We start from the raw sequence: 21,274 nt of genomic DNA on the forward strand, positions 1-21,274 counted from the left end.
GGGGCACTGGGAGGTAGTGGGGCGATGGCAGAGGGGTCTGGGGGTTTGGGGGGCACAGCAGGAGCAATGGGGGCACTGGGAAGGTGCGTCAGGGGTAACTGGGACACACAGAGGGGATAACTGGGAGGACTGGAGAGAGAACTGGGGAGCGCAGGGGAACTGGGAGGGCACCCAGGCCCTAACTGGGGGGCACAGGGGAAATGGGAGGGTACTCAGACCCAAACTGGGGGGCACAGGGGAAATGGGGGGGCACCCAGACCCAAACTGGGGGGCACAGGGGAACTGGGAGAATACCCAGACCCAAACTGGGGGAGCAGAGGGGAACTGGGAGAGTACCCAGACCCAAACTGGGGAGGCCCAGGGGAACTGGGAGAGTACCCAGACCCAAACTGGGGGGCACAGGGGAACTGGGAGAGTACCCAGACCCAAACTGGGGAGGCCCAGGGGAACTGGGAGAGTACCCAGACCCAAACTGGGGGGCACAGGGGAACTGGGAGAGCACCCAGACCCAAATTGGGGGGCACAGGGGAACTGGGAGAGTACCCAGACCCAAACTGGGGGGCACAGGGGAACTGGGAGAGTACCCAGACCCAAACTGGGGAGGCCCAGGGGAACTGGGAGAGCACCCAGACCCAAATTGGGGGGCACAGGGGAACTGGGAGAGTACCCAGACCCAAACTGGGGGGCACAGGGGAACTGGGAGAGTACCCAGACCCAAACTGGGGGGCACAGGGGAACTGGGAGGGTACTCAGACCCAAACTGGGAGGGCCCAGGGGAACTGGGAGAGCACCCAGACCCAAATTGGGGGGCACAGGAAAACTGGAAGAGTACCCAGACCCAAATTGGGGGGCACAGGGGAACTGGGAGGGTACTCAGACCCAAAATGGGAGGGCCCAGGGGAATTGGGAGGGCACCCAGACTCAAACTGGGGAGGCCCAGGGGAACTGGGAGAGTACCCAGACCCAAATTGGGGGGCACAGGGGAACTGGGAGGGCACCCAGGCCCGAACTGGGAGGGCCCAGGGGAACGGGGAGAACACCCAGACCCAAACTGGGAGAGCTGGAAGGGCACCCAGCTCCTAACTGGCAGAGCTGGGGGCTGCAGGGAGCCGGGCCGGGCGGTGCCAGCCGTGCCTGGAGGCCGGGCCGTGGCCGCAGGATGCTCCCGCGCTGCTGGCGGTCGCTGTTCACCGGCCGCCTGCTGCTCCTCACCAACACCCTGAGCTGCGGGGGGCTCCTGGCCGCCGGGGACGGCCTGCAGCAGGAGTGGCACCGCCGCAGGCACCCCGAGAGCCAGCTCCAACTGGGACGCACTGGTGAGCACTGGGATGGGCTGGGCCCTGCAGGTCCCACGGGGCAGGGATGGGTGGCAGGGTCACCTTGCGCCATCCAAACCCCGTCCTGTCGCCGTTAGACACGGGATGAGCGCGCAGAAGCTCAGGGAGTTCGGAGGAGGGAAAGAGGAAATTTTATTTTTGAAAGCGACAGCGGGTTGGAGGATGGGGTTGTCACCTCTCTAACTACACTGGTTAAACCAACAGTTCATTAATTTTCTCTTCGTGCAAAGAAGAATGTAAAACAGTCATTATTTACATGAATGTAAAACTATCATTATTTCCATTATTTACATTATTGACACTATTTCCATTATTTATTTACATTAATGACATTATTTCCATTATTTGCATTATTTCCATTCTTTATTTCCATTATTGACATTATTTCCATTATTTATTTCCATTATTTCCATTATTTATTTGCATTATTTCCATTCTTTATTTCCATTATTTATTTCCATTATTGACATTATTTATTTACATTATTAACATTATTTCCATTATTTATTTCCATTATTGACATTATTTCCATTATTTATTTCCATTATTGACATTATTTCGATTATTTATTTCCATTATTTCCATTATTTATTTACATTATTTACATTATATGCATTATTTATTTACACTATTTACACTATTTACATTATTTACATTATTTCCATCTCATTTGCGTGACAACTCCAGTAGAAACATGTCAACACCCGAAGGCGCAGAAAACTTCTAAAAGAACTTGAAAACTCTTCAAAGAACTATAAAACAAAACTTAACACTTTTAAAAATCAGGCTAACACCGTCCAGCCCGGCCTTGGTCCGCCACAGCTGCTGTGCCAAATCCATCCCCGCCCTCACAGGGAGGAATCCCTCCCCCAAAATTCCCTGGTGGAGCCTTCCTGGTCCGTCCGTGCCAAGGCTGCGTGGTGCCGTTGCAGGGAGGATGTTTGTGGTGGGCTGCAGCCTGGGGCCGCTGATGCATTACTGGTACCTGTGGCTGGACTGGGCTTTCCCCGCCCGGGGCGTGCGCGGTCTCCGGACGGTGCTGAAGAAGGTGCTGATTGACCAGCTGGTGGCATCACCCAGCATGGGGGCCTGGTACTTCATGGGTACGTGGCACCCGCGGGGCGGGGGTGGCTGATCCAAGCCCAAAATCGCAGCCCGGGAGCTGCTGGTGGTGGCTGAAGGTTTAGGTTGGATGTTTTTCTGGGTTCTGTGCAGCGTTAGGGTGTAACTTTGAGCCTCGCGCGGAGCGTTGGCAAGTTCACAGTTAATGTGGCAAAAGGCATCTGGGGTGGGGACCCATTCCCTGGGGGAATTCAGTGCCCACCACTCTCTGGGGAAGAACCTTTCCCTGATGTCCGTCCCAAATCCCTGATCTCCATCCCAAATCCCTGAACCTTTCCCTGAAATCCATTCCAAATCCTAGAACCTTTCCCTGATCTCCATCGCAAATGCCCAGAACCTTTCTCTGATCTCCATCCCTGAACTTTTCCCTGATCTCCATCCCAAATCCCAGAACCTTTCCCTGATCTCCATGCAAAATCCCAGAACCTTTCCCTGATCTCCATCCCAAATCCCAGAACCTTTCCCTGATCTCCATCCCAAAACCCCAGAACCTTTCCCTGATCTCCATCCCAAATCCCAGAACCTTTCCCTGATCTCCATCCCAAATCCCAGAACCTTTCCCTGATCTCCATTCCAAAACCCCAGAACCTTTCCCTGATCTCCATCCCAAATCCCAGAACCTTTCCCTGATCTCCATCCCAAATCCCAGAACCTTTTCCTGATCTCCATCCCACCCCCTGGCACAGCTCCAGCCGTTCCCCAGACAGATCAGTGCCTTCCCTTTCACTTTCCTTCCCATTTCCCTGAACTCCCTCCCTCTGGCTGCCAGCACAGCCCTCCCCACCCACACTGGGAGGGGTTTGGGGCTTTTCCCGGCAATTCCCACCCCAATTCCCAGCCTGGAACGATCCCCACTGACCCCTCCTGTCCCCACAGCCATCGGCACCCTGGAGGGCCAATCTCTCCAGGAGAGCTGGGACGAGCTGAAGGAGAAATTTTGGGAGTTCTACAAGGTGAGCCCCTCCCCGGGCTGTCCCCTTTGTCCTGCTGGGAGCCCTGGGAAGCTCCCAGCTGCTCCTTGTTCCTTCCCAGGCCGACTGGAGCGTGTGGCCGGCGGCGCAGATCCTCAACTTCCTCTTCGTGCCGCCCACGTACCGCGTGGTTTATGTCAACGTGGTGACCCTGGGCTGGGACACGTACCTGTCCTACCTCAAACACCGGGTGAGCCCCGCCCCTGAGCACCTGCCGGTCCTGGGAATACACAGAATTCACAGAATCACACAATTCTCACAATCACAGAACCACAGAATTCACACAATCACAGAATCACACAATTCTCACAATCACAGAATTCACACAATCACGGAATTCACACAATTCTCACAATCACAGAACCACAGAATTCACACAATCACAGAATTCACAGAATCACACAATTCTCAGAATCACAGAATTCACAGAATTGACACAATCACAGAATCACACATTTCACACAATCACAGAATTCACACAATCACAGAATCACACAATCACAGAATTCACACAATCACAGAATTCACACAATCACAATTCACACAATCACACAAATGACACAATTCACTGAATTCACAGAATCACGGAATTCACACAATTCACAGAATCACTGGGTTGGAAGAGACCCTAAAAGTCATCAAGTCCAACCCAGCCCTAACCCCTAAACTAAACACTGGCACTCAATGCCACATCCAGGGGTGGTGACTCCACCACCTCCCTGGGAATTCCCGAAATTCCCCCGAATTTACAGAATCACAGAATTCACAGAGTGAACAGATTGGAAGAGACCCTAAAGATCATGAGTCCAACCCATCCCTAACCCCTAAACTAAACCCTGGCACCCAGTGCCACATCCAGTCTTAAACACATCCAGGGATGGTGACTCCACCACCTCCCCCGTCCCTGAGAATTCCCAAAATTCCCCCAAATTCACAGAATTCACAAAATTAATACAATTCACAGAATCACCAGGTTGGAAGAGACCCTAAAAGTCATCGAGTCCAAGCCAGCCCCAACACCTCAACTAAACCCTGGCACCCAGTGCCACATCCAGGCTTTGTTAAACACACCCAGGGCTGGTGACTCCACCACCTCCCCAGGAGAACCATTCCAATACTTTCTCACTCTTTCCATAAAAAACCTTTTCCTAATATCCAACCTAAATTTCCCTTGACACAGCTGGAGGCTGTGTCCTCTGGTTCTGTCACTTCCTGGAGACAGAGCCCAACCCCACCTGAGCACAGCCACCTTTCAGGAGCTGCAGAGTGACGAGGTCACCCCTGAGGCTCCTTTTCTCCAGGCTGAGCACCCCCAGCTCCCTCAGTGGTTCCTCACAGGATTTGTGCTCCCAGCCCCTCTCCAGCCTCATCGCCCCCTCTGGATGCACTCAAGTGTCCTTCCCAAACTGTGGGGCCAGCACTGGACACAGCCCTCGAGGTGTGGCCCCAGCAGTGTCCAGGAGGAGCTCCCTGCTCCTGCTGGAGTGCCCAGCTCACCCCGGGACCCCTCGGTGTTTTCCAGCCCCGCGGCGCCGGGCAGGAGCCGCCGCGGCAGAGCCAGCGCAACGCCGGCGCCTAGAGGAACGAGGCCGTTCCAAAGGATCCTGGAAAATGCATTTCTGGGCATCGTGGAGCACCCCAGACGAGGGAGTGGATGGCCAGAGCCCGTACCTGCTGCTGATTAACTCATCTGCTAATTACAGCCGTGGGGTGGGGTTGTACCAATCTCTTGTTGCAGGATAACCTGTAAAGTGATTTATTCTGGGATTTGCCCGCGGAGCCTGGGTGAGGAGGAGCTGCTGCAGCCCCTGGGAAGGGTCCTGGCTGGATTTGTTCCTTCTCCAGAGCAAACCAGTCCCTTGCTGCTCCTCCAGCACCTTCCATTCACCTGGATCCCCACCAAGTAGATACTGGAAAGGAATTCTTCCCTCTGAGGGTGGGGAGGTGCTGGAATGGAATTCCCAGAGCAGCTGTGGCTGCCCCTGGATCCCTGGAAGTGTCCCAAGGCCAGGTTGGAGCAGCCTGGGACAGAGGAAGGCGTCCCTGCCCATGGCAGGGATGGGATGAGATGAGATTTAAGGTCATTCCAACCCAAACCCACTCCGTGCTTCTCTCTGGCTGCCCCTCTGCTCTCCCTGCAGCTCCTCACTCCTTCCCCTGCTGCTTTTTCTCTTCCAGCTCAAGGATAAAATCACTCCACTCCCCCCGAGCTGCCTCAGCTCCCGTTTTCCCCCCCGGCTCCGGGCGGGGGCTGCAGCCACCTGGATCCTCTATAAATAGGGATGTGATTGCACCCGTCGGCTCTGCGGCGCTCGGGAGGCGGCAGAGGGGGGGGTTGGAGCAAATTTTGGCAGAGTTTGGGCCATCACATCCCTCTGCTCCCAGCCCTGGGCAAGCTGGATGCTCCCTGCATAGCCCAAGAACTGAATTCTTTCCAGTGTCAATGAAAATTACCTGAATGGGATTTTTTTTTCCCCCTTGATTTTTAAAGCTGTGCCTTAATGCTCTGCCCTGGTCCCCGCTGTCACACACCCAGGGGAGACTCAACTCCTCCCTCAGCAGCAGCAAGGAGCCATCTGGGGGATGATAATTTTAAAAACCCGATTAATTTTGCTCCTCTCTGGCAACTCAGGGACCCCGAGGAACTTCTGATCAGCATTGGTTTATTTCTTCACAACATTTCTTTTAATACAGTGATTTTTAGGAAATTGTACTCTTTTTTGACACTTTTGACATTTGTACAGTACAGTGTAACTCTTCCATAAGTAAACTTCACAAAAAAGAGGAGGTGGGGGGAAGAGGGGAGGGAAGGAGATGGAATCATGGCAGGGGGGGTGGGGAATAGAGGGAAATCTGTAAAATAAAGACACAGCGCTCCAGGAAAAATAAATAGAGGGCAGCTCTGTCATGGCTACGGGAATATCCACTTATCCACAGTCTCCACAGAAGCACAGAACTACAGGAACACGAGATCCTAAATCCCTGGAGCAAACCAGCCACGGTCCTAACCCTGCTCACCCCCCACGAGCCCAAGTCGGGGCCGGTTCGCTCCAGTTGGCTCGGCCTCGCTGATGTATTGAATTAATTTTGCATTTTAAATCTTATTTAAATAATAACAGTTTTGTTGTTGTTTGGTTGTGGGGGGGGCACGGTGGGGGTGGTTTTTTTTGGGGTTTTTGTTTTTTTTTTTTTGGTGGGGTTTTTTTTTTTAAAAGTGATATTCACAAGCAAGGTTACCACACTGAGAAAAACAAACAAAAAAAAAATCAGAATATATATATATATATATATATATAAATGCACCACCACGGCCACAGCACAGCAGGTCACGCGCACAGCGTCACTTCCTACGCCTATTTACAAGGAATTTCTGTATGTACAAGGAGGAAGACGGCGGGAGCATAAATTAGCATCTATTTATACAAATAAACAAGAGTCAGGAAATATCCATCCAGCTGGAGGGGCAGGAAAGCCGGGCACAAAGAGCCCCCTGCACCAGGAGCTCTCGGGCTAAAGGTGGGGGGCACACGGGGTGGGATGGATGGGGGGATTTGGGGGGGTCCTGTCACAGCACCCACACGCTGGGAAGGGGGTCCCAGGGTAGGGGGATCCCCAGGACAGGGGGGTCCAGAGCAGGAGAAAGGGCAGGGGGTACCAGGACAGGGGGTACCAGGATGGGGGGGGGGGTCTCCAGGGCAGGGGGTACCAGGACAGGGGGTACCAGGACAGGGGGTACCAGGATGGGGGGGGGGTCTCCAGGGCAGGGGGAACCAGGGCAGGGGGTACCAGGACAGGGGGGTACCAGGATGGGGGGGGTACCAGGATGGGGGGGGGGGGTTTCCAGGGCAGGGGGTACCAGGACAGGGGGTACAAGGATGGGGGTGGTCTCCAGGGCAGGGGGTACCAGGAGAGGGGGTGGTCTCCAGGGCAGGGGGTGCCAGGACAGGATGGGGGTCACCAGGGGAGATGGGGCTGGGGGTGATGGTTTCTCAACAGTGATTAAAAGCAGAATGGGATTGGGGGGGGGGAGGAGTTTTCTACCAGCCCAGGCTTAAAAATAAATTAAGGGGTGGGGGGCATAGCCTAATGAATTGGGGTGGGGGGCTCCTAGAGGGGCCGCAGCCCTTTCGGAGGTATCAGCAGCAAAAGCCCCCGCAGGACCCCCAAGAGGAGGAGCTCGGGGTGGGGGGGGGGTGGGGTTTGGGGTGCACTGACCGGTTTTTTGGGGGGATTTTGGAGGGGGCTGGCCCCTAGCAGGCACAGTCCTGGTGGGGGGGGGCCTGCTGGTCCGTGAGCTGGGGGCCCTGCTTGGCCCCGGTGACCGCGGGGTCGGCCGTGTCCAGCGACTCCGACATCTTCTCGCAGATGATGTCCACCAGCCGCTCGAAGGTCTGCTTCACGTTGATGTTGTCCTTGGCGCTGGCCTCAAAAAACTCAAACCCTGAATTTGGGAGGGGGGGGGACAATGTGGAGGGAGGGGAGGGGGACAGAGGGACAAGGGACACGCACGCGCGTCAAAGCTCCGGCCCCGCGTCCGACCTCGCGCGGCTGCTGCTCCTCCTCGTTCAATATTTAAAGGGTTTGCAACCTGCACCCCGCCACCCACAAAATCCCGTTTTTCCCACCCAAAGAACCCCCCTAGATCCTCCCCCCAGCATCTGGCAGAGAGTTCAAGGTGTGTAGCGACTCCGTGGTTTTTCACTGGTGCCACGTCACCGCCGATATCGGAGCGGAGCAATTACATGGAGGGAATTAAGCCCTTAATTAAATTAATTGTGGGCTGGCAGCCGTGGCGGGAGGTTCCCCCTCCCCAACTCACCCAGGTGCTCAGCGAGCTGGCGGCCCTTCTCCGAGGAGACCACACGTTCATCCTCCATGTCACACTTGTTCCCCACCAGCAGCACCTGGGCGTTGTCCCAGGAGTAGGTCTTGATCTGGGTGGACCTTGGGGAAGGAAGGAAGAGGGGGATCAGAGGTGTGGGGAGGGGGAGGCTGGGGCAGTTTGGGGTGCTCAGAGCCCCTCGTGGCGCTCACCAGTCCTGCACGGCGTTGAAGGACTCCTCGTTGGTGATGTCGTACATGAGGATGAAGCCCATGGCCCCGCGGTAGTAGGCGGTGGTGATGGTGCGGTATCGCTCCTGCCCGGCCGTGTCCTGGGCGGGGACAGGGGACAGCAGAATGTCACCCCCAGGGATGTGGTGACACCCCCTGGGGCCAGCAGGTCCGTGGGGGCAGATCCAGCCCCACCCTGGAATCGCTCTGGTGGGGCCACTCCACACTGACCATCCGCCAACCAAGCATCAGCCCAAAGTGACCATCACCCCACAGTGAACATCAGCCCCCACACCAACAATCCATCACCCCCACACCACCACCCCTCGCTGACCATCACCCCACACCCACCATCACCCCACACCAGCCTTCACCCAACCTACCACCACCCCTCAGTGACCATCACCCCCTCACCGTCCATCTCCCCACACCAACCATCGCCCCCTCCCCACCACCCCAGCCCGGCACAGGGCTCTGGGGGCACCCCGAGGGTCTCTCTCCTCACCCAGATCTGCAGCTTGATGCGTTTGTCGTTCCGGTAGATGGTCTTGACCTTGAAGTCGATGCCGACGGTGCTGACGAAGGCGGGCGTGAAGGAGTCGTCGGCGTACCGGAACAGGAAGGAGGTTTTCCCCACGCTGCTGTTGCCGATGATCAGGATCTTGAACATGTAATCGAAGTTCTGGTCCGAGGATTCCTTCTGCCCATAGCGGGAGTCGGTAGCGGACGCCATCTGCAAGGTGGAGGAGAGGCCGTGACGGGGCCGGCGGCCGCAGCCCCAGCGGTGCCAGGCCCCACTTCGGCGCCGTTTCAGGAAGATTTTGATTCAGCATGGGCGATGGCGTGGCCATCAGTGGGTCACTCAGCCCCGAAGGGCTCGGAGAGGCCACCTCCCGTCACCCCCAGAGCAGGGAACCACGGCGTGTCCACAGCAAATGTGGGGCACGTGGCCCCCGGGCTTTGCCGCGGCCCCAGAGATTTGCCGTGGCTTTCAGGATTTGCCACGGCTGCCGGGATTTGCCACAGCTCCCGGGATCTGCCGTGGCTGCCAGGAATTTGCCACGGCTGCCGGGATCTGCCCTGGTGTTGCGGGTGCGGCCGGGGCGCCGCAGCCTCTCCCGCATCTTCCCGGTGACAAAATGGCACCGGCGGCGGTGCCCCCGCACGGCGTGGCCAGCGCGGTGGCAAGGAGCCGGGGGATGTCACCGGGCACCGGGGGGTGTCACCGGGCACCGGGGGGAGGGTGATGCCAGGCAAGGGGGCACAAAGGTGGGTGCTCGCCCAGGGTGGAGCACAGGGATGCTGGGCACAGGGGATGCGGGGGGCGCGTGGAGAGGGGTGCAGGGTGCTGCAGGGAGGGGGTGCAGGGTGCTGATGGGGGGGTCGGGGTGCTGATGTTTAGGGGGGGCGCAGTGATGCAAGGAAGGGGTTCAGGATGCTGAGGGGGGGGTGCGCAGGGTGCTGATTGCGGGGTGGGGGGGGGGCAGAGTGCTGCGAGGAGGGGGCCAGGGTGCTGATGGGGGGGGTCAGGGTGCTGCTAACGGGTGCACACGGGGCTGATGGGGAGGGGGTCACCCCCTGCTCCTCCCCGCAGGCCCGATCCCGCTGCACCCACTCGGTCCCCGCCGCACCGAGACCCCCCCCCCGCCCCAGGCCCTGCGCAGCCCCCCCCGCGCCGCATCCATCATCATCATCATCATCATCATCATCATCATCATCCCCCCCCCAGCCTCCCGCCTCCTCCGCTGCAGCCGCCCCTCCCCTCCCGGTGCCGGGGGGGGTCACAGAGGGGGTGTCGCTGTGGGGGGGGGTCCCTGCGGTGGTGTCGCTGTGTGGGGGTCCCGGTGGGGGGGGGTCTCACCTCTGCCGCGCTCGCGCCGCCGCCTCCTCCCCGCAGCGACTGCAGCAGATGCGGAGCCCGGATGACGTCGGCTGAGGGGCGGGGCTCGCTATGCAAATGAGCTCGGACGTCATGGGCGCGCCCCTGAGGGAGGCGCTGATTGGCTCGGCGGCGCGCTTTGATGGACAGCGGGCGGACGGGGGGGGAGGAGACCCCCCCTCCCGGCGCGGTGGTGGGCGCCGCCCCCTCCTCCGGCGCCGCGCAGTGGTGCGGTCCGGCCGCGCTCCGCGGGGCGCGGGATGAACCACCCCTGCGCCGGCGGGGGTGTAGGGCGAACCATTCCCGCTCAAAGGGGGGGGGGGGCGAGTTTTGACAGCCTCCCTGTCGCGACATGGCGCGCTATCGCGACGCCTTCCCTAGGCCTGCAGTCGCGCGCAGGCTGATCCTTGCCGTGGCGGGGCGGCTGGCGCTGAGGCGGGGCTGGTGCGCAGGTGGGCGGCCATGTCCTCCCTCGCCCTGAGGCTCCAGCGGGGATTAGGGCCGGCAGCATATGGCGGCCTGAGGGCAGCGGCACCGCCCTGCCCTGCCCGGGGCCCCGGAGCCGCCCGGGCCCTGCCCTGTCCCGCCCGGGCTCCGTGGTTTCTGTCCCGGTGCAGCTCCTGTCTCCTGCCCAAGCTCATCCCAGACCCACAGCCCCGGGAGGACCGAGCCGGACACGGGGTGGGCAGCGGGGATATTGAGCACGGACAGTCCAGCATGGCGTGGGTGAGCAGGAGGCAGGGATGGGCCCGGCCATGGGGACGGGCACGGGGTCAGGGATGGATCCAGGCTCAGGGATGGAGCCAGGCTGCCGTGGCCATTTTCCATCACCTTCCCCAGCCAACAGCCCCTCACCTTCCTCGTGGTGCTGCAGCCCCTCAGCCAGAAACGGGGGGGAAAAGGGCTTTTTCCACCTGCCCCCCTCCAGCCCGGCAGAGTCTGGGCTGGATCTGGATTCGAGGAATTTGAGAGCACAGATCCTCAGCCCCTACCTCTCTGGAGAGACAGGGGGACATCCAGCACCCACCAGGGATGGCACGGAGCCACCACCACCCCGTGCAGGGCCTGGCACTCGCGGCCAAACCCTGGAGAACGCCTGGGCTGGGGAAGAGCCATCAGCTGCTGAGGCCCCGCTGCTGCCAGGGCGGGCAGGGGGGCGAGGGCCCCACGTGCCAGGGCAGTGCCATGGGTGGGGACGTGTTTGTGGAGATAAATCACCGTGGGGAGCAATGCGGAAGAGCCAGGAGCGGGCTCCGCACCGCGCCAAGCCGGCGATTAAATATTTACCTTAGCAGGTCGTGTTTGCCAGTGATGGATCGGCGTTTCCAGGGAGGAGCTGGCTTTTGTTCCAGCACACAGCCAGGCCCTGCCCGGTGCCCGGCGGGAGACGGGGCCACCAACCACCACACCGGTCCCTGGGGACATTGGCTGCGGCTCCCGTGACACAAAGAGGCGCTTGCAAGGCTCATGTTTAGGGTGGAACAAACCGGGTTTAATCTCTGGGAGGTGAAGGAAGAATCCCAAAGGACCCTGCCCCAGGCAGGACAGCGGAGATGGAGCGTGGGGGGGTGGTGACAGCGCCCGCCAGGGTCCCAAAAGTGACATACAAATGGCATTTGGAGCGATCGCAGAGCACAAATGCAAGTTTCCTCCCCCAAAAAAATGCATCTTTCCGCCCCAAAAATGCGTGTGTGCCTCGGGGAGGCTCGTAGTAAAAAGTGAGCTACAAAAGGCTTTAAAAAGTGAACCTATCCCCAAATAAATAAAGCACTGAGCCGTGCCCGTGCCGTGCGCCAGTGCCGGGGGGTGCCTTGTGCTGGGAGTGTCACCAGCACCCTCTGCCCACCTCGTCCCACCATGGGGCTGCTGTCCTGCAAGGGGACACCTGGAAAGGTGCTGGAATGCTCCTTCCTGCAGCCCTGTGGGGTGTGATGTCCCCGGGGCTGGGCTGGGGCCAGAGCAGCGTGTCCCCACGCCCTGTCTGAAGGGGACAGGGGCCTTTCCCAGGGAGAAGGCCAGCAGCGTCCTCGTACCTGTCAGGACCTGCCCAGCTCCCAAACGGGGACACATCCTGGGTGCCTCCGAGTTCCTACAGTGCCAGTGCTCCCCAGTGCCAGCTCCCCACTGTCCCCAGCACTGCTCAGGGCAGTGCCCAGTCCCACGTCCCCCGGCAGCCAGGGGACCCACGGGCCGGTGGTGTTACGTGCCCAGGGACAGGAATGTGACGTTGCCCTCTGTGTCCAGGCACAGCCCCTGGCTGCCCTCGGGCCCTGGCACGGAGCACCCGCCGCCACTGTCCTTCGGCAGCGTCCCCTCCAGCGCCTGCCGGTTGTCCACGTCCCTGGGGCGGGGGACAGGCGAGTCCCGGTCCCCGGGGCCGGGGGACAGGCGCTTGGTGTCGGCAGACTCCGAGTCATCCGTGCCTGGTGTCTTGGAGTTGCTGTTGTCCTCGTCCAAGGGGCTCTCGGCCCCCTCCAGCTCCGTGTCCGACTCACCCTCCTCCTCCTCCTCCTCCAGCGTCAGCTCGAACTGGAACTTGTCGGTGGTGGCGGGGGACACCGCGGGTGCCTCGGGCGGAGGGGAGGGGCTGCGCGGGATCATGCTCTGGTACCACTCCCGGTTGTCCTCCAGCGTGTCCAGCAGCTCCTGGGCGTCGGGGTGCACGAGGTCGGCCCACGTCTCCCACAGCGGGTGGGCAATGAAGTCGATGAATCCCACCTAGGGGGGAGGCAGAGCTGAGCTCCCTGTCCAGCCCTGTGTCCCCTGCCCTGTCCCCAGGCTGCCAGCCCACCTGGGACTTCTCCACGGAGGCGGTGTGCTTGTCACACATGGGGCTGATCTCCATGCCCTTCTCCCGCTCTCGGTCTCCTTGGTGGAAGAACTCCACCATGATGCGGTCGGTCCACTGCCGGTACAGCTCCAGGGGCTTCGTGGGGTTGCTGAGGTCGGCGCAGTGCACCATGTTCTGCAGGACCTGCAGGCATGGACACCGTGTCCTCTGTCCCCCGGGGCCACCCACACTGTGCCACGAACTCGCTTGGCCACCCAGTTGGGTTTGGGATGGTGGTGGCACCAAATGGGACATCCCAGCAGGCCAGAGCTAGGATGGACACCTGCAGTGCTGGATGGGATTCCCCAGGTGTGTCCCCACCTGGATCCGGTCAGAGTAGTTGTCCAGCAGCAGCACCCCCAGGCTGGTCACCTTCTTGGTCTCCACCATGGTCTTCAGATCCGCCAACAGGTTCATGTGCTTGGACATGTCTGTGGCCAACACCTGGGCAGGGAGAGGTGGGAACAGGTCTCAGCCTGATCCCCTAGCGCAGACCCCACCCTAGGGTGGTCCGGCCCCCCCATACCATGTCGATGACCATTTTACGGAGCGTCTGCCTCTGCTTCCTGCTCAGGTTCTGGAAGATGTCGCAGTTCTCCTCCTGGAGGAGCTTGAAGCCCACAGCCAGGTGGTGATTCTCCAGCACCGAGGCGTCATTGTACATCAGGGCCAGCTCTGAGTCTGTGAGACGGCACTGGTCACCCCGGGGTGACTCCTGGGGTCCCTCAATATCCCCCAGGTCCATCCCTGCACCCCATCTCACTGGTGTTGATGAGGAACTGGTTGGAGACCCCAGGGTGGTCAACATCATGGATGGCGCTGGCAAAGATGGCAGCCATGATCTCCAGGTCCGTGAAGACAGCCTAGGAATGGTGGGGAAAAGCATTGGGGACGCGTTACGGCCCCGCCAGGTACACCTGGGTGGCCTCGGGTGAGCAGGAATCACCTCTAGCGCAGGTGTGGAGAGCAGGACGTGCGTGGACTGCGCCACGTCGGCGGCGTGCAGGTTGTTGTGGTAGGCCACGTCGGCGTGGTAGTGGTCCTCCAGCGTCAGCATGTAGGTGATGAAGGTGTTGACGGGGATGCGGAAGGTCTTCATCAGGTCACGCTCCTGCGGGGAGGCAGGAGGTGGCTCATCCCCATCCGGCCACAGGGACGGGGGCATCCCGGTGGGACGCTCACCTGGAAGATGCTGTACATGATGACGGTCAGCGGGCGGTTCCCTGAGTACTCGGCGACTTTGAACACGTCGAGACCCCACTTGTTGGTGTCCTCCAGCTCCTGGGGAGCAGAGGGACAGAGATCCATGGGGGGCTGGTGCTGGGGACCCCATGGTCGGGTGGGTCACCCCTGCCAGGGCCCACCTTGGCCAGCAGCGCTTCGTGGTCCGTGCGCACCCCAAAGCGGGGGATGCCGGTGGTGGCCAGGCTGGAGCCGTGCTTGAGCTTCCTGACGCCGCTGATCTGGGACATGGGGCGCTTCCTCCGCTCCTTCTCCTTGTCCTTGAGCAGTGCCGAGGGGATCTCCACCTCGTGCTGCTTGTCTGGGGTGACACGGGGAAGCCATGAGCAGGGCAGGAGCCCAAATGTCACTGCCAGCATCTCCCCGGGTCACACTGAGGGCAGGCACAGGTCACACTGTGACAATCTGGGGGGCTGCAGCACTTTATCTCACCCCCATCCACAGGCCACACATCTGCCAGGGGACCCCTGGACACTCCTCCTGGCACACAAGGGTGGCCCCAACAGCCCCAGTGCACCAGTATACACCAGTATGAGCCAGCACTCCCAGCCAGGACAAATGCTGTGACGTTTGTGGGACAAATCCCACTGGGACAACTGGGAAAACCCCCCTGGTCCCCCCATTCCATTCCTCCACAAGAAGCAAGTGGAACCTTCCACTGGCATCATCCCCGTGGGCACCCCAGCTCTCTGGGGACACAAAATCCACCCTGGTGCCAGTGGGGAGGTGACCCTGGGGTGGGAGGTCCTCACCCAGGAAGGTGTTGGAGATGTACTCGGACACCTGGTTCCCGGAGCGGCTGGTCTCCGAGAGGTGCGTCAGCTCCCGGTTCAGCATCCTCTTGAACTGTGGGTGGTTGGCAGGGTCAGCGGTGTGGGGGGCTGGCAGGACATCTGGGGGGGCTCTGGGGTCCCCATGCCCGCCAGGGTGACAGCGATAAGGTGCCTTACCTTGTTGGAGGCCATCTCGCTGACCGAGTGCCTGGTCTGCAGTGTCTCCAGCTGGTCCAAGCACCAATCCAGCTCCTCCAGGGTCTCCCTCGAGAGTTTCTGGTGGGCATCTTCTGCTGGGGGCACCCGCCAGCTTGGCAAGGGACCTGCCAGCAGCGCGGCCACCCGGCACAGGGGGGCCGGTGCCACACCAAACCCGTGGTCTCGCCAGCGTGGAGGGTCGCAGCACCCCCCGAGCGGGGCGGCGGTGGGCAGGGGGGGACGCGGGGGTTGGGATCAGGCATCCCTGGGCGGCGGGGCTCAGCCCCGGCACGCTGTCCCCATGGCGTGGCAGCCCCGGCACGCGGCGTGCCACGCTGTCCCGCGGGGTGACAGCCAGCCCCGGGGGCAGCCGGGCTCCCGCGGGGCCCCGCTCACCGCCGGGGTTTTATTAATGGAAGGTTTGACGTCAACGGGAGCTTTTCCACCGCCGCGAAGGGCGGCCAGGCGGGAGGAGCTGCCGAAAACCAGACATGGATCCCAAAGGGCAAAGCCGCAGCTCTGCCTTGGCTTGCGGGAGGTTGCTGCACCCCCAGGGCACGGCAGGACACAGTCTGGGGACACAGGGCCAGCCAGCTCGTCCCAAAATCTGCCCACCACCGTTCCCGCCGGCACTCACCGGAGAGGCTGGCCTTGCTCCCCGAGGGCAGGCTGCTGCTCGATCCTCGCCTGTGAAACACGGGGGGCTGAGTGGCTGCGACCCCCACAGCGGTGCCCCCCCCGCCTCGCTGTGGGCCGGGGTCCCCACTCGGGTGACATCCTCGCCCTCCCACCCACCGCTGACTCACTTGATGCCAGCGCGGTCCTGGAGGTGGGTCAGGTTGCTGCGGACGGTGCGGAGGCTGGCCAGGACCTGGGGGGTGACAGGGGGCTGGGGTCGGGCGAACCCCCCCAAGACACCCACCCCGCTGCTGGCTGCATGCCGTGTCCCCTCCTGTGTCCCCCGTGGCACCTACCTGGGCAAAGGGTGTGACGATCATGTCTTCTCCATGCCTGCGGGAGCACAGGGAGCGTGAGGCTCGGGGAGCAAAGGGTGTCCCGGGGGATGTGGGCTGGGGGGACACTCACAGGTCGCTGGCGATGGAGGAGTTGCGGGACATGGCTTTTGGGGACAGGTCGTAGTCGCTGTCGGAGCGGTACAGGAAGGACTCGCGGCGCTGGCCGTGGGAGAAGGTGCCCTGCAGGACCAGCCCCGCACCTGGGCTGGCCTGGGGGTCCAGGGTGCCCCGGCCGGGGGGGCCATTCTCCAGGTCAAAGCTGTGAGGGGAGAGGGGACAAGGCTGGCACGGGGTGCGTGGCACAGGGACCTCAGCCCAGGGGATGCTGCCAGGTTTGTCGGGTTCTCTGTGCCACCATCTCACTCTGTCCAGCACACTGTGGCTTGGTGACCCTGTGGTGACACCGGTGCCCAATCTGGCCCTGCTGGCTCCTCTACCTGCTGCTGAGAACGGGCACAGCTCGGAGCACATGGACCCCCTCAGCTCCCTGCTGGCACAGTGGGGTCTGGGACTTGGGACACTGACTAGCAGAGCCAGGCTGTCCCGTGTCACCCAGGTGGGACAGGACCCACTGCCCTGAAGCTCCCAGCTCCAGGGACCCCAGGAAGGGCTGGCTTCAGCCTGTCCCTCCCCCTACCTGTCACCAGCACCACGGTCCCAAGTCCTCCAAAGCCTCCATCAGCCCCGTCTCGAGGTGCCGTGTCCCATGGAGAGGACAATATCCCAGCCATGGCACAGAGCCAGGGGACATCGAAGGACAGAAACCGACGCAGAAGCCAAGCCCTGGCCCCTGGGGACACGCTGGCGGCAGCCCAGGGGCACCCCAACCGGAGTCACCTGGCAGCCGTGTGCATCCAGGGGGGACAGGGGACAGGGATGGTGACCCTGCAGTGTCCCCAAGCTGGCCACGGCCGCCTCACCCACCCTGCTGCACTGCTGGCCCCGGGGTCATGGGAAAGGCTGCACGCAACGGGGACACAGCGAGGGCCATCCAGAGCCTGTCCCCTCCCGCAGCCGCCACCGCCGTGGGGACGGGGACAAGCCACCCCAGAGCAGTGGGAAAGCGCAGATGCCACTGGGGCCACTGTGTCCCCAGCGGGAGCCCAGCACCTACCCGATGCAGGAGTGCCTCCGGGACGGGCACCGGCTGCCCGGCAGCATCGTCCCGCTCCGGCGGCCCCGGTCGCTGTGGCGCGGCCGCCCCCGGCAGTGGCAGTGCCAGCCGGCACCGCGTCATGCCATCCCGCAGCCCCTTGTTTTCCTGCCTCGGCTTCCCATCCCCGATGGTACCGGCGACACAAAGCCGCATTGTCCCTCCGACGGCCCCGCGGGGTGATGCCCGCGTCTGTTCCCGGCCCCGTGCCACCACCCCTGACCTCGCTGCCACCGCAGGGGACAGCCCCGGGGGACACGAGCCCCTGCCACGGGGTTGGTGCCCAATTAACCCCCCTCCTTTCAGCGTTAATGACCTCCGAGCGGTGTCCGTGGCGGGGGGGGGCCGGGGCCGCTATAAATAGATGCTGTCGCTGCAGAGGAGGGATGTGCTGAGCCCCACAGCAGGTGTGGCCGGCACCCCAAAACCAACCCCACAGAGCTCCGAGGTGGGGAGGGCACGGAGGAGCCGCGGTGCGTGGCTTGGTGCCTTGATTTTGAGGGCAAAGTCTCCCTCCGTCCCCACCGGGCCACCCCGCTGGGGTCCCTGCCTGGCCATCGCTGCCATGAGCGTGTCCGTGCTCAGCCCCGCTCGTGCGGCCGCTCCCCCTGACCATGCGGGGACACCCGCTGTCCCCTCCTCGTCCCCCGCGTCCCCGTGGGCCCACAGCCCCGAGGACGTGCCACAACTCTGGGGGGAGGCACTGTCCCCATGCCGGCAGCACAGGCTGGTGCCACCCTCCCCGCGGGGACCCGCCAGCGTCCCCCCCTTACCAGAGGGGATGCGCCACGGTGAAGCGCCGCTGCAGGCGGATGCTCTGGTTCATCAGGAGCTTCCTGAAGAGGACGGGAGAATTGCGGGGGGAACCGCGGGGGGACGTGGCCGGAGAAGCCCCCGGCGAGCAGTGCGTGGTGGGCAGCATGGTCCGGCTCAGGGACCCCCGGGCCGGCGGCGAGGCCCCGCTGCCCCCGGTGCGGAGCAGGAAGCGTGCGGCCGTCCCGGCCCCGGCAGCCCCGGGAAACTTTCCATCCCCCTCCCGCCCTGCGCCTGGGAAATTAAACAACTGTCTGGCTCCGGCAGCCGGCGCAGGGAGCGGGTCCCCCCCCGGTGTGCCTGGCGGCCCGGGCACGTGGCCCCTCGCTGGCCCGGTGCCACCGGCCACCCTGCTGTCCCCGAGGCGGCAGCTGCTCCTGAAAGGGCAGGGGTGCTCTGCCTGGAGACACGGAAAATTGCCCCACGAAGCCCCCAGGGACCCAGACGTACGGAGCGGACGTGCCACTGTGCCACAGAGGGACACAGCTGAGCACGGAGCATCCCGAACACGCGGTGTGGCTGTGACACGGTGCCACTGAGGGACACAATCGAATCTGGAGCATCCCGGACACGCAGTGTGGCTGTGCCGTGGTGCCAGCAAGAGACAGAGGGACGTGGCTGAGCCCGAAGCATCCTGAGCTTGCAGTGTGGCTGTGCCATGGCGCCACCGAGGGACACAGCTGAGCTTGGAGCATCCCAGACACGTGGTGTGGACATGCCATGGTGCCACCGAGGGACCTGCGACAGCCAAACCCACCCCACACCGTGCCCCAGCTCATCCCTGGTGCTGTCCCCTCCTGGAGCCACTCCCAAGCAGAACAGGGAGCAGCAGGGTGAGGTCCAGCTGGTGACAGTGACACTGTGGGTGACCCACTGTGAGGTGGCTGTGGGAGCTGCCACCTGCCCAGCCTGATGCAGCAGTAGGTGGCTACCTGCTCTTCCTGAGGGCCACAAAAATATCCAGCCAGGAGGGATAGCAACAGAGCCCCCCTGCCATGACAGCACCATCAGGGACCCCAAAACCCATTGGAGGGGGGTCCTGGAGGGCTCACCTTGGCTTTCAAGGGACTGCAGGCATGACCGTGGGGACATCAGGGAGGAGGGATGGTGGGACACAGGGACATCAGGGGACGTGGGACAGAGGGAAGAACCCCCTGTGCTGTCTGGCAGCCAGCAAGGGCTGCAAGGGCTGGGCTGGCCGCAGGACAGCCAGTCCCCGTGCCCAGGACAGCCAGTCCTTATCGGAGTGTCACTGTCCCCACGTGTCTGTGCAGGGGTGGAGGACAAGTGACACCAGAGCCATGTCCCTCGGCTGTGCCAGCTCGTTGCTGTCCCCACAAGCCGGGCTGGAAGAGGCACGGGACAGGGGGAATGGCCCAAAAATAGCCCTGCAGCAGCACAGCTGGGCCGGAGCCACTGCGGGAGGGACCGAGGTCACCTCGGGCAGGGCCAGGCCAGTCCTGTGGTGGCTCTGGCTGGGCCACGGGATGGGGACAAGGAGGGTGAGGACAGGCATGGGGACACGGATGGGTGGTGGGAAAAAGGGGGATGGGGGTGACAGGGATGGGGCGACAGGGACAGTGTTATGGGGACAGTGGGGGACAGGAGTGTTGGGGGCGTGACAGGGACAGACGGTGATCACAATGGACATCCCGGGGCTGGCACAGCGGGGTCGGTGACAGAGGAGTTTGTCCCCAACCCACCGGGTGCTCTGCCCCGGTGCCGCTGTCCGGCCGCCGGTGCTGAACCCGGGAGCGTCCGCGCCAGCCGTGCCCTGGCCGGTAACCCATTCCCGGTGCCACCGGGGCATCACCTCCCCACTCCCCGTCCCGCCCTTACCGGGGTGGCTCGGACTCATCGCCGCTGCTCGGGCCGCTCTCCTCGATGGTGAACACCACCCGGGCAGCCTCGGGCTCGGGGGCGCGGGCCGCCTCCGCCAACCGGCAGCCCAGTGGCGGCAACAACGGGGTCCCGGAGAAACGCCGGCGCACGGCGCCCACCGCCGCTCCCGGGCCCGGGCCCGACGGGGCGGCCTCGGCGGGATCGCGGCAGCGCTGACGGGAAACGGAGCAGCGGTGAGGGGCGCGGAGAGCGGCCCCGGGGGCTCCCTGCTGATCCCGGTCCGAGGGTCCCGCCCGGGCAGCGCCCCCCGCCCGCCCCCGCCGGTACCGAGCGCCGGTAGCGCGCTGGCGCCCCCTGCCGGACACGGTGCGGCGCTGCAGCCGGCGGTACCGGGGTTACCTGGACGAGCGGGGCACGGGGAAAGGCACAGCCGGTGCGCCGGGAGCGGCTCCGCCCGCAGCGCACGGAGCCACCGGGACTCCCCCCGTCCTCCTCCTCCTTCTCCCGCCGCCAGCGGAGAGGACCCCCCTGACTTCCCCCGGGACCCCGCCGGAAAAACCCCCGGAGCCGGCGCGCAATTACGCAGAGGTGAATAATAATTAACCGCCCATTAAGGGGATAATTAACTCCCGCTCAGCGCCGCCAGCCCGGTTATTGCTGCCCGGGGGCCCGGCGCTGGGACGCTCATACCGGGAACACCCCTCGCCCTCCCGGTGGCTCCCGGTGGCGGTCTTACCTCCGCGCCGAGGAAAGGCAGCGCTGTCCGGCTCCGTCTCATCGCCGTCCCTGCGGGGGGAGCTCCGGGAGCTGCGGCCGGCAGGGTCTCGCCGGCGGGGACCCCCCTCCCGCGGCTGGGGACGCCCCCGGGACACCCCGGGGCCGGGACACGCGGGCTCCTCCCCACCGGGGCCGGAGATTTATGGCCACCGGGTCTCGGCCGGGCTCAGCCCCTACGTCGGGTTTCGGGCCCCCCCGCCCCCGCCCCACTCCCGGTGCTTCCGTGGGCTGGATGGGGACAGGGACATGGCTCTGAGGCCACGCGGGGT

The 21,274-nt window shown here is 62.7% G+C and overlaps 3 protein-coding genes and 1 long non-coding RNA gene across 7 annotated transcripts in view; 2 read left to right on the forward strand and 2 right to left on the reverse strand.

Moving 5' to 3' along the window:
- Window positions 1-6,728, forward strand: part of LOC137463017 (uncharacterized) — a 158,613-nt gene extending 151,885 nt beyond the window's left edge. The window contains exon 2 of the long non-coding RNA XR_010993819.1: window positions 5,511-6,728. This is a non-coding gene — a long non-coding RNA (uncharacterized lncRNA). The remainder of the gene's footprint in view (window positions 1-5,510) is intronic.
- Window positions 1,127-6,143, forward strand: LOC137463015 (mpv17-like protein 2). Its single transcript, XM_068173907.1, has 5 exons — window positions 1,127-1,316; window positions 2,270-2,440; window positions 3,336-3,412; window positions 3,492-3,620; window positions 4,953-6,143. Exons 1-5 carry the CDS (start codon window positions 1,160-1,162, stop codon window positions 5,007-5,009), a joined length of 591 nt encoding a protein of 196 aa, XP_068030008.1. The 5' UTR covers window positions 1,127-1,159; the 3' UTR covers window positions 5,010-6,143.
- An 893-nt stretch (window positions 6,729-7,621) lies between the features above and the next one.
- Window positions 7,622-10,501, reverse strand: RAB3A (RAB3A, member RAS oncogene family). Its single transcript, XM_068173890.1, has 5 exons — window positions 10,344-10,501; window positions 8,988-9,215; window positions 8,465-8,583; window positions 8,250-8,374; window positions 7,622-7,871 (listed from the first exon to the last, which is right to left on the reverse strand). The coding sequence occupies exons 2-5, from the start codon at window positions 9,213-9,215 to the stop codon at window positions 7,681-7,683; spliced, it is 663 nt and encodes a 220-aa protein (XP_068029991.1). The 5' UTR covers window positions 10,344-10,501; the 3' UTR covers window positions 7,622-7,680.
- Window positions 10,502-11,387: 886 nt separating this feature from the next.
- On the reverse strand, window positions 11,388-21,114 carry LOC137463002 (3',5'-cyclic-AMP phosphodiesterase 4C-like). 4 transcript variants are annotated; one of them, XM_068173887.1, is made up of 16 exons: window positions 20,965-21,114; window positions 20,226-20,440; window positions 16,491-16,679; window positions 16,379-16,415; window positions 16,211-16,275; window positions 16,042-16,091; window positions 15,384-15,499; window positions 15,186-15,279; window positions 14,556-14,734; window positions 14,374-14,472; window positions 14,138-14,302; window positions 13,955-14,054; window positions 13,718-13,872; window positions 13,513-13,635; window positions 13,153-13,335; window positions 11,395-13,079 (listed from the first exon to the last, which is right to left on the reverse strand). In XM_068173887.1, the coding sequence occupies exons 1-16, from the start codon at window positions 21,004-21,006 to the stop codon at window positions 12,561-12,563; spliced, it is 2,331 nt and encodes a 776-aa protein (XP_068029988.1). In that variant the 5' UTR covers window positions 21,007-21,114; the 3' UTR covers window positions 11,395-12,560. The 4 variants fall into 4 exon arrangements, with proteins under 4 accessions (XP_068029990.1, XP_068029989.1, XP_068029988.1 ...); XM_068173889.1 differs by lacking the exons at window positions 20,226-20,440; window positions 20,965-21,114 and adding an exon at window positions 17,535-18,220 and having other exon boundaries at window positions 11,388-13,079; XM_068173888.1 differs by lacking the exons at window positions 20,226-20,440; window positions 20,965-21,114 and adding an exon at window positions 18,347-18,819 and having other exon boundaries at window positions 11,390-13,079.
- Between the last annotated feature and the right edge of the window lie 160 nt (window positions 21,115-21,274).

This window comes from Anomalospiza imberbis, chromosome 27 (genome assembly GCF_031753505.1).
Source record: "Anomalospiza imberbis isolate Cuckoo-Finch-1a 21T00152 chromosome 27, ASM3175350v1, whole genome shotgun sequence".
NCBI lineage: Eukaryota > Metazoa > Chordata > Aves > Passeriformes > Viduidae > Anomalospiza > Anomalospiza imberbis.

Bases quoted from the DNA above. Each gene is read 5' to 3' on its own strand.
- LOC137463015 (XM_068173907.1), top strand. From the start codon at position 1,160: ATGCTCCCGCGCTGCTGGCGGTCGCTGTTCACCGGCCGCCTGCTGCTC. The intron at 1,317-2,269 runs GTGAGCACTGGG...GTGCCGTTGCAG, and splicing joins GCTCCAACTGGGACGCACTG to GGAGGATGTTTGTGGTGGGC. The intron at 3,621-4,952 runs GTGAGCCCCGCC...GGTGTTTTCCAG, and splicing joins TGTCCTACCTCAAACACCGG to CCCCGCGGCGCCGGGCAGGA.
- RAB3A (XM_068173890.1), bottom strand. From the start codon at position 9,215: ATGGCGTCCGCTACCGACTCCCGCTATGGGCAGAAGGAATCCTCGGAC. The intron at 8,584-8,987 runs GTGAGGAGAGAG...GTCCCCGCCCAG, and splicing joins GCATCAAGCTGCAGATCTGG to GACACGGCCGGGCAGGAGCG. The intron at 8,375-8,464 runs GTGAGCGCCACG...TCCTTCCCCAAG, and splicing joins TTCAACGCCGTGCAGGACTG to GTCCACCCAGATCAAGACCT.
- LOC137463002 (XM_068173887.1), bottom strand. From the start codon at position 21,006: ATGAGACGGAGCCGGACAGCGCTGCCTTTCCTCGGCGCGGAG. The intron at 16,276-16,378 runs GTAGGTGCCACG...GTCACCCCCCAG, and splicing joins TCGTCACACCCTTTGCCCAG to GTCCTGGCCAGCCTCCGCAC. The intron at 14,735-15,185 runs GTGAGGACCTCC...GTGTCACCCCAG, and splicing joins CATCTCCAACACCTTCCTGG to ACAAGCAGCACGAGGTGGAG.